This window comes from Camelus ferus, chromosome X, assembly GCF_009834535.1.
Source record: "Camelus ferus isolate YT-003-E chromosome X, BCGSAC_Cfer_1.0, whole genome shotgun sequence".
In the NCBI taxonomy this organism is placed as follows: Eukaryota; Metazoa; Chordata; class Mammalia; order Artiodactyla; family Camelidae; genus Camelus; species Camelus ferus.
This window is the reverse complement of record NC_045732.1, coordinates 12,254,097-12,264,896: the sequence shown is the minus strand read 5'-3', so window position 1 is coordinate 12,264,896 and position 10,800 is coordinate 12,254,097. Positions and strand designations below refer to the sequence as shown.

Here is a 10,800-nt window from a genome sequence, read left to right as displayed (position 1 = left end):
CACACTCGGTGGGAGGCGGAGACCCTGGCATTCACGAGTCGGGTGCGTCCAAGGGCCTGCTTCTGACGCGGCTCAGGTGGGAGGGCCACGTGACACGCCCTTCCCCGCCGTGGACTCACGGTTCCACCACCTACAAAGGTAAGTGGGGTCCAGGGATGACTGGGTGAAAGATACAGGGTCGAAGGCGGAGCTGAAACGCGGGTCTCCGCGCCGATGCCTGCGTTGGCGCAGCGCTGGGCCCGGCGCCGCCCCGCGGGAGGGGGCCCGGGAAGCCCGAACCCGGGCCGCGCCTCCTCTGGCCTCGGGGCGCCGCCCACGCCCGCGGGGACCGGAGCTGCCGGGCGAGCGGGCCGGCTTCCCGCAGCCGGGACGCCGCAAGGCGCGCGGTGGGGGGGGGGTGGGGGGCGCGCTGGCCCCGTCACCTGGGTGCTCACTGGCCGGCCGGCCCCCCGGCTTGCTGCGCAGCGAGCAGGCACTCGCCCCACGGGGCGCCGGCTGCGGGCTTGGGCCCCGAGCGCCCGGCCCACTGGATGCCGGCCAAGCGAGGGACTGCACGTTGAGTCACACTTCCCGCCCGGGACGGCAGGACTCAGCACATCCCTCAGTGCGTCCTTCCTTCTGTCTTTCCGTCTGTCCAGGGCGCGGTGGCCGGGCCTCGCTGCCCACTGGACGGCGGGATCCCCCCCACCCCCTCAGCCCCAGGTTCGTGTGTCCGGGAACCAAGGATGGAGAGCTGGCGGGGCCTCTTCTGTCTCGCGTGCCTGTGTTTGCTGACGCCCGCGCGAGGTAAGGGACGCTTTGCTCCGGGACGGTGCGAGTTTGCACCGGGTCACTTGGGAAAACGGCCGTAGCTGGTGGCACCTGTAGCGAAAGGAGACGGAGGAGGCTGGCTGGGAGGGGCTGAGAAGGCACAGGGGTCTGTTCCGGGCCTGGGAATTGAACCCAGATGCGGAGGATGTGGGCTCAGAGCGCTTGGAAGCCAGCGGCTCTCTGGTTTGGCTCCCGGGATGCGCCACGCACGGAAAAAGTGACCCGTGTTCCTGGCGCGCTGGGGTGTTTAATAAAAAGCCATGTTTCCTATTTAAAAGATCGGTTCTGATGACAACGCAGGTGGCCGTGGACTTGGTTGGGTGGGACGGTTCACCCAAGATTGGGTTTGCTGGCAAGGCAGCCCCCGCCCGTGCAGACGGTTAAACGTTTCTCATGAATGTCACCCTCGGGGGTGGCTAATTAAAAAAGCATCTGAACTGTTTACGCCCAAACTTCCATGCAGCCTCTTTCCCCGGATGTCAGGACTCTGGTTTGCTGGGGAAGCAGGGGAAGGAGGAGGAGGCTGGGGAGGGACCTTGTCGAGAAACTGTGATTAACCCGTGAAGTGTAAGATTTAACTGCAATCGGAGAAGCAACCTTGATGCTTTTAGTTTTTTTTGTTTTTTTTTCAATTGACTTGGGTGATTTTAATATTCAAATTCCAAGGGATGGGAGACCGGGTGGGGTTTAAGAGCGAGATGTGCTGGAGATTAGGGTATGAGAAGATTTTGTTTGGATGTCAGTCTTGTAGTATTTCCTGTTTGTCCAGATTATGGATAAGGAGCTGGTTCTTCAGGGGCAGATGTGGGTTTGTTTTTTTGTTTTAAAGGATATCTTTCATTAATTTTCTTTTGGGGGGGGTGAGGTAATTAGGTTTATGTATTCATTTTTAATGGTAGGACTAGGCATTGAACCCAGGACCTCGTGTATGCTAAGCACATGCCCTACCACTAAAAAAATTGGAGTACAGTCCATTTACAATGTGTTCATTCCTGGTGCACAGCACAGGGGCGGATGTGGTTTTGTGACAGGTCCTGGGCTCTGGGGGTCTTCCCTGACACCCTTCTGTTCACCCTCATCCTCTGTGCGTCTTACCGGATGCGGGTCACGCAGAAACGCACCCAGGAGCTCCCTGTGAGTCCCTGAACTCACCCCAGGGCTGAAGGAAGAGGGCAGAGCTCTGTTCTTATACCCACGTGCCCAGCTGCCAAACTGGCAAAACACGTCTGAGTAATGACCGTGGGCTCACCTCCTGCCTCCGGCAGCCCAGCCCCCTACGATGCACGGTCCAGTTGATCCTTTGGGAATGATCGGATGTCCTTCAGCAAGATATGTGGTTCATCGCACGTCCGTGGGAAACGCCACAGTGGATTTTTTTTTTTAAATTGAAGTACAGTCAATGACAATGTGTCCATTTCTGGTGTACAGGACAGTGTTGTGGATTTAAGTGACGTTTTTCTCACGAGAGAAGAAGATGGAGGAACCGGCATTGGCTGAACCTGGCCAAGTCCTTTGCAGGATGTTTGGGGTTTTGATGGACGTGCCTTAACGGCAGCGTCACTTCTGCTCGGCGGGTACGATCTGGGTTGATTCTCACACAGCCCTGGCATGGGGGTGCCGTAGCTGAGGGTCAGTCATTTCCTTGAGGTCATAATGATGGTGAAACAAGAGGGCGGGGTAGGTCTGAAGAGGAACAAGAAAGTATGCGAGGTCTGGGTCAGGGTGATTCGGCGTACATCAGTTGTGCAGGGAACAGCCGGGTGGGCCTTGAGTCCCGGGTAATTGGTTAAACGCACAGACAGCTCCCTCCCCACAAGGCCCCGCCCCCCCTTATCTGTAGGACTGAGCAGACCCACGAGGTCCCAGACACACTCCATGAGGCTGTCGAGATGCTTGTTACCAAGGCTTCAGAAAAACAGACTCCCGTCACGTAACTTGTCTGCCTAACGATCAAATTGTGCGTAGAACATAAAATAACAACAGTGAGCTTAGATTCCTGATGCACGGGCTTTGACAATCGGGCGGTTTCAACTTCCCACAGTGTGGCGGTGGCGGTGGTCTGTTCTGTGGGTCCCCACCCAAGTGATGCTCCTCACCCAGCAGGTCCAGAAGAAGTGACACCCCCTGGGTAGAGATGCTGCAGCCAGCCTGGCTCCACGTGGGGACCAGTTTGTCCCCCAGGGGACACTTGGCCGTGTCTGGAGTCACTGGGAGGTGGGGGGCGGTCGGGGGTTGCTTTTGTCAAATGGTTGGAGACCAGGGGAAGCGCTCAAAGTTCTGTGATGCACGGGAGGCCCTATGCAGCAAAGAGTCACCCAACCCCAAATGCTAATTCTGCTGAGGTCGGAAATCCTGCCTTAGCATGAGGGACTATCTGTATCTGTATATCTGTCTGTGTGTCTTTGTAGGTATGTGTGTAATTATTATCTGTCCTCTACTTATGTATCTATATATCTACCTATCTATCTATTCATTCTATCTATCTATCTATCTATCTATCTATCTATCTATCTATCTATCTATCCATCTATCTATCTATCCATCTATCCATCCATCCATCCATCCATCCATCCCATGGGCTTATAAACGCAGGCAGGATTTAACCTGTGGTCTTGAGCCAGAATCCGTCCTTCTCCGGGAAACCTCCGTCTTTGCTTTAAAGGCCTTCAACAGATCAGACCAGGCCCACCCATGTTATCCGGGACAATCTGCTTTATCGGCAGTCCACAGATTGTGGATGTTAATCCCATCAATGAACTACCATCACAGTGACCTCTAGACTTGTGTTTGACTGAACTGGACCTTGTGGCCCCATAGAGGGGGCACATAAAATTCACCATCCGGTACGATTTCATGTTTCCACTTCGATTGCCTGAGAGACAATTCTAAGGAGGGGTCCAGGCGCACGCCTGTGTGTCCTCAGAAGTATGTCCACGCTTGCTGCGGTCGTGGGACCGGGTGGCAGAGCCAGCACTATTAAATGTTTCTGCTGCCCCAGGTCCCCTAGTACCGCAAGTTGCCCCCTGGAAGGGGTTGCCTTTGCGGTCTTCCTTGGAGCAAATCATTCTCAAGATAAAAAAAAAAAAAAAAAGATATCACCCAAAGCACACTCTCCTAGAATTAGATGAACGCCTTATGAGTTTTCTATAAATGGTTTCCTCCAACTGTTCTTTGTTTGTCATCCTTGGCACGGCAATAACACACGACATAGAGGAAATGTGGCAACACCAGGGAGGTGGCTGGGAACGTTGGATGGGCGTCAGGATTACCGGGTGGAGGGGGCACAAATGCAGAGTCCCAAGCCCCTGTGTCTTCTAGGGCTCCAGGTGAAGACTAACAGCAAAGTCGCCATCTTCAGGGGTCTCTCGGGAAGCAGCTCCCTCCTGCGGCCATCCGCGTCCCACCTGAGAGGGGGGTTTCCTTCCAAAAGAGAGCAGAGCTGTCCCCATCCTAAGGCCAGCGCACAGGGGGCTGTTGAAGGAGCTGGCGGGGCTGGGACATTCCATAGACAGAGAGGAATTACCTTCTCTTGAGGCTTGCGGGGTGGATCGGAAGCCAGCCCAACTGGAATTGAGTTGGAATATCTGGGGACTTCATCCACAGACGTCAATTGTCACATCCAGCCTCTCTCCTGCCTGTGGGAAGCAGCCTGGGGGTCTTCGTAACCAAAGCTATGGTTCTCTAGGGGGGTGAGGACCTCCTGGACCCTTGGGGGTGGGAGGGCTGGGTCAACCGGAGGGTGCAAGAAGGAAGGCTCCCCACCCCCCAGGAGTAAGGATGTTTTTCTGTTCCCACCATGAACATCTAAAGTGGGGCCCCCAGCCCAGCAGCATGGACATACCCCTGGGGCCGGAGAGAAATGCCGTCTAGCCCCACGCAGACCTGCAGACCTGATCTCTGCAGGTGGCCAGATTCCGGGCTGCTCTGAATGCCCTTGAGGGTCTGAAAGGCACTGAGGCAGGGGTTCTGAGGCTGGAGGGGAAGGCGTGCTGTGGACCCAAAACGCTGGGAGTGGCCTGTCTTTAAGCAACCCTGCCCTAAGGTGGTCCTTCCCACCCGCGCCTCCCAGGTGACTGTCTCTGCTCCTCTCCGCTCCACCCGGCTGTCTGGCGGTGCCTCCAAGATGGCTGAGCATCTCCTAAGGGACTGCTGGACACACGTCGCTCTGGGAAGGCTGTTTAGGACACACCATGCAGCAACGCCTCATCAGAAGGTCTGCAGCATTTTTCTCAAGTCTTGCATTTTCTGGAAGATGATCAGTCCTTACTCCTTTGTGGCCAAATACGTCTCCTCTTGGGGACTTTGCTGGTGCAGAGGGCTTCCACGTGCGACGCACTCAAAGGGCCCTTGAGAGGCCAGGACCCAGGACAACTGGTTGACCTTCCGGGGCACAGCTCCTAGGCTGCCAGGGGCTGAGGTCAAGGAGGAGTCGTGGAGAGTGTCCGTGGTCAGTCAAGTGCCTGGATATTTCCGTCAAGCTGTGCAGCCCGAGAACCCAGCTCTCCGTGAGAACATTTGTCGTCCTGGAGCAAAGCAGCAGGAGGACTGGAGGCTGGGATGGGTTTCATCACAGAGGTTCCAGGAGGAGGAGGTCGGACCCCGCCGGCAAGACACCAGGACCCACCGGGAACACATCCCCGACTCGGGCAGACCCCTCCTTTTCTGCTTCGTCAACCCGGACTGCTGGCCCAGACTCTCACCGTCCTGGGCGAGAGCCATTATAATATGCTTTCCAAGCAGATTTACTTTTTTTTAAACAGCGAAGGCACAGTGTCCAAGGTGGGGGGGGAACCTTACGATTTGCCTGAAGGAAGCTCGGGGTTGCTCCCTGGGCGTCCCTGCTCCAGCCGTGTGAAATCCGCCTGTGGAACCCCTCAAGGGCCAGACGGTTCTATTGATGCGGGAGAAACGGATGTGGGGCGTGAGGACGGCCGTGGCTCGGGTCTCGGTCGTGCCTCTGGGACGTTCCCCACCAAGTGTGGGTCCTTGGCTTCCTGCAGGAAAGAATTCAAGAGCGAGCCACTGTTGAGTAAAAGGTAGATTTATCTAGAGAGATGCACACTGCATGGAGTGTTAGGCAAGAGAAAGGCCACAAGAAGTCAGAGTTGGGGGCTCAGGTTAAACAAAAGTAGGTGCACCCTCCATAGACAGAGTGCGGCCGTCTCCGAAGACGGGGGAGCGAGACAGGCAGCCAGGCGTGGTGCTGTCAGTTTTTATGAGCTCGGTAGCTTCACACGCCTACAGATGGGACCATTCCCACTGCCCTGGGGTTCCCAGGAACTGGGCCACCGTCCACCCCACTCCGACCTTCTGTGCTTAGCCCTGGGGCTGTCATGGCGCCTGCGGGCACGCGATTGACCACACTGCTACAATGAGCGTGCCACGAAGCTCCAGATCTCGTAGACGTCAACCCTCCTGCCATCTCCATCCTCAAGGCCAACGGGAGTTGAACCTTTGACCATTTTGGTGTTAAACTGCTGTCATTCGTTGAATGGCTGTGCTCTGGCCGCCTTCCCTCCGGTCTCACTCCCACCTGTTGGTGGCTCGCAAAGTGGCTTCATCTATGACAGGGGACCCCGGAAGGGCTGGTTTAAATTAGCCCACACGTCAGGGGACGCCCGCAAAATCCGACGGAAAGAAGTGAGGAACGCTCGTCTCCAAGGGTCCCTTCAGGAGGTACAAGGACAACAGTTGGAATAATAAACTCTTAAGACCCTGTCTGCCTTGCGTATCCCCCGGTGGACCCGCTCCCCGGTAATTAGCTGCAGCGGCTGTAAATTCTGGCAGCAGCTGTAATTGGACCCAGGGCTTCCGACAGCCAGCAGGGTTTTCTTCCTCCCTCTCCACCTCCTCTCAGGGCTTGCCTGGGGCGGATTTCCTCCTTAGATGGAGGTAGATAATTCAGTGGGGGCTTGGGGTACATCCTGATTCGGGGAGGCTGTTGACCTGGCACCACAGCCCCGCTGTTTGCTTTGCAGAAACGCCGTTTGTCCCACTGACTTGGGGGGTTTCGGAAGTTCAGGGACGCAAACCAAAATCCGAAACATCTTAGCGTCTTGCAGGGGTAGCGCTGGACTAGGGAGGGGTCTGGTTACTAGACACAATAGAAGCGTTCCGCCAAGTGCCACTCAGGTGGTTTCCTCTTAAAATCCCCGCCCCCACCAAATGTCGCTTGTTTTTGGAGGGTAGGGGGTCTTGGGTACCGTGCCAAGACCTCGCTCCCACCAGCACGAGTCATTTCCAGCCCCCGCCTCTGGGATCTCAGCCATGGGGGACCATCATTGCGATCTGGAACACACACACACACACACACACACACACACACACACACACACACACACACACACACACACGAGGCTGCTTTCTCCGCGGTGTTTATCCGTAAGTAAACCCCAGAACATGCGGGTTTGGTTAAGAGCCGCTGAGCCAGCGAAACAAAGCAGATCAGAAACAGACCTTGTGTTCCCAGCCCCGTCTCGGGCCCTGGGTGGAAAATGAAGCTGATGGACGTGATTGCCCCGGGCGCACCCTTCCCGTGTCTCCCCCACATGGAGCCCGCTGAGTCTGCATCTCCCTCCGAGGGATGTCCCCCGCGGCGCGGCTACAACTTGAGGGGTGTTACCGGTGGGGCTGCGGCGTAAGCCACACCGGGCGGGACCTTGGCTGCAGCCCGTCCCGGAGAGCAGAGGGTGCCTGATGCAGTCCTGCCGGGCCTGCGGGACTGAGTCCTTTCTGTGCCCTGGGCCGCCCGCCCGCCTGCCCGACTGCTGGCTGGGTGCTGAGTGAGTCACAGGCACGAGGCTCCCTGGTGCCACACCCACAGCCAGCAGGGGCGGCTGCCTCCACCGGCCTCCTCGTGCACCAGCCGCGTCCTCTCTAGAGGGAACGAGGCGGCTGGAAACAGGCTGGTGGTTGGTTTTGGGGGGCTTGGCTATTTCCAAGGCCAGGGGTGGGGGCGCCCGGGGTCCCCGCTGCCTGGCAGGCTGGTGTCAGGGCTCCTGCATCCCCAGAGGCGGCCCCCAGCCCTTTGGGAGAAGGCCCGGGTGCCGCCCAGCTGTTGTGCAACAGGTCGGGCGGGGACAGAGCCCAGGGGCCTTGCTCAGCGCCGGGCAGCCCGGCTTACAGGTCGGGGGAGACGCCTACGTGCTGGTTTATGGACGGGGAAGCGCCCTGCTGTCGAGAGTTACTTGTACGCTGTCAAGGGCGGATGGAATGCAGATTCCGGAGCTGCCTGTGTAGCCGAGGGTCCGGGGGAAGCTGGGTGTGTGCCGGAGGGAGGGTCAGACACACCCTCGCCGGCTGCCCTGGAAGGAATGTGTTTTATGAATCCCGTAAGGCTTCTTGTCTCCCCCTCGCCCCTGGACCATGACCCGGAGCAGAAAGGGGCCAGATTGTTCCCGAAAGAGGAACCGGCAGGGGCTGGAGGGACGCAGACGCTGGCAGAGACCGAGGGCTCTGAGGGAGGTGGGAGCTCCCCGTGTTAGAAAAGGCTCTCTGGGATTTAGTCTGGGGATGCACTGAGCCCTGGCCTCCAGTCCAGACCGTGCGGCTGCCCATGGGGGCACGCTGGCCTCAGATCCCCCCTCTCCAGTGTGTGGGGTTGGGGGGCGGGTACTGGCTTCTGGGGATGGACAGGCTCCCAGCCCAACTTACCTTGGCAACCAGCCCCAGATGCTGCCTACATGATTTCTCAGCAGGGGACGTGCCTGGGGCTTCCCTGACCCCGCGCTGGATGGGTCAAAACTATGTCCAGGGCAGGTGCAACCCAGGTGAACACCTGGAGGAGACGCAGGGTCTAGGGACTGCCATGTGTGGCCACTTTTGGTAATGTTGATTCTTCCAAACCGAGACCTCAAGGTATCTTTCCATTTCTTTGTGTCATCTTCAATTTCCTTCCTCAATGTTTTAGTTTTCAGAGCATAGGTGACCTCCTTGGTTAAGTTTATTTCTAGGTATTTTGTTGTTTTTGATGCAATGGAAATGTTTATGCCAGTTATAAAATTCTGGTGTTTGAAGTGGTTAAAAAAAAAAAAACTGAATGAAGGGCCACAAATGGCTAAATATCCTTCTTTCTTGACGGACCTCAGGGGTTTTCAGATCTGGTTTGAGAGGCAGGGAAGGTGGGGTGGGGGCCAGGGCAGGGGGACGGGGGTGCATGTGGGGAAAACGCACTTAAATATGCAGGAGAGGAAGTGACTGCAGCCCTCCCACCCTTGGCTCCTTAAAAAGACTTTTTTTTTTTTTTGGAGATAAAATTCTCGTGCAAGAGTCACCATGTTAATCCTTTGAAAGAAAGTGAACAGTTCAGAGATTTTTTTTTTTTTAGCACATTCACCCTGTTGTGCAATCATCACCACTCTTGAATTCCAGAACAGTGTCATTACCCCCAAAAGCCCTTCAGCACTGGGGGGAGGGAGGTGGGGCTGTTCTGCAATGTTTGTGAAAGGCTTGCTTGAGGGGGCATGTCGCAGCCAGTGAGGGGCAGCGTGCAGCTGGGCCTCAGTTCAACTTTTATCGAGTAAGGAAAATATCCCCATTTCGAGCCGTGCGACTGTGAGCTTACCACATTCCCTGAGGTCATTCACTAAGCTGAAAATGAGGGTCAGGTTGTGTCCCGGCAAGTAAACTGAGTAAATCTGTATCTTCAAAAATGCTCACATGCTGCCGCCTCCAGGCAGACCTCCAGGTCTGCTCCCACAGGAAGTGGAACGGCCCACTGCCTTGTGGTCTCGGCTGCACCCTGTGCCCACCTGCAGGGATAGCCACACGTCTTTCTCCCCTAAAGGTCCAGGGGGCAGGGCTCACGACGGTCACGGTCACACCCCCAGCACCCAACAGTGTGCCTGTTACGGAGTCGTAATTCATAACGTTTGCACAGCAAGTACCATGTGATATCACTTCTAGGTGGAATCTGAAAATAAATTAGGAGTTTGGGATTAGCAGAGACACACTACGGTATATAAAATACATAAACAGCAAGGTTCTCCTGTGCAGCACAGGGAACTCTATTCAATATCCTGTAAGAACCTATAATGGAAAAGAATCTGGAAAAGAAAATGCACATGTATGTATTCAGTCAAAACTGAATCACTTTGCTGTACACCTGACGCTACCACAACGTTGTAAATTAACTCTACTTCAATCAAAAAAAAAAAAAATAAAAAAGAAAGACAAGGGTGCCACGGTGTTCCTTCAGATGCGTCTTTGGTGAGGCGGCACCAGCCTACCGGGAAAGCCACGGCGTGGGTTTGACAAAGCCACGGGGAGGTGGAGGGGGGTGGACTTTGACCTTCCGTGGAGCTCAGGGCGGTGGGATTGACCTTTGCCCTGAGGGGGGATGTCTGCACAGACCAGCCAAAGAGGAGGCGGGCACCCGGCGCCCTGCCCGTCCCATCTCGGTGTGACCCATGCCTTGTGTCTTCCCCACAGGTCAAGGCGACTTTGATTTGGCTGACGCCCTCGATGACCCTGGTGAGTGCCAGTATTTCGAGGGAAAACGCTATGTTTTTTGCAGCCTGAGTCAGCTGTGCGGTTTACAAGGTAGGGGTTGGGGTGGGGCCAGGATTGAGAATTCTAGGCATTAAAAATTTTGTTTTCACACATCACAGGCACAGAGAGGCGAATGTTTTTTCCACCCGAAAGGCTCTTTAGGACGCCTTGAGCGTGGGGCCGGTCTAACGTCCTGGCAGGTTTGAGCTCCCCGAGCCCGTGGGCAGGGTGCACTTGGGTGCACGCTGAGTTCCCTCCATGGGGCTCTTAGCTGGCTCCGTCCTCCGCCACGCCCGGCGGTGATCACCCGAGCAAGCCCTCCTGCAGGGCGGGCCGCACCCTCCGGTCACCTTCACTCATGGGGCACTGGTGCCTTGAATGGACAACGTGACCCCTCTTTCCACCTGTGTGTGGCCACCACCCTCGGGGTCGGCTTGACCTCCTCGCAGCCAGAAAGCCGAATACACGTCTGCTGGACCCAGGAGGACGGTCCAGATTCAG

General features: G+C 56.4%; 1 protein-coding gene and 1 long non-coding RNA gene across 7 annotated transcripts in view; one reads left to right on the top strand and one right to left on the bottom strand.

The window, feature by feature from the left end:
• XG (Xg glycoprotein (Xg blood group)) overlaps positions 1-10,800 on the top strand; it is a 30,005-nt gene continuing 19,205 nt past the window's right edge. For 2 of the 6 annotated variants that reach the window (XM_014562180.2, XM_014562178.2), the window contains exons 1-2: positions 308-786; positions 10,240-10,281. In XM_014562180.2, coding sequence (XP_014417666.1) covers positions 726-786; positions 10,240-10,281 — 103 coding nt within the window. In that variant the 5' untranslated portion in view covers positions 308-725. Of the gene's footprint in view, positions 139-291; positions 787-10,239; positions 10,282-10,800 lie in introns of those variants that run through there. The other 4 variants (XM_032475302.1, XM_014562177.2, XM_032475304.1 and 1 more) reach the window with 4 other exon arrangements.
• Positions 5,537-7,746, bottom strand: LOC116662063. The gene is made up of 2 exons (XR_004318043.1): positions 7,267-7,746; positions 5,537-5,804 (listed from the first exon to the last, which is right to left on the bottom strand). It is a non-coding gene; the product is annotated as an uncharacterized LOC116662063 (long non-coding RNA).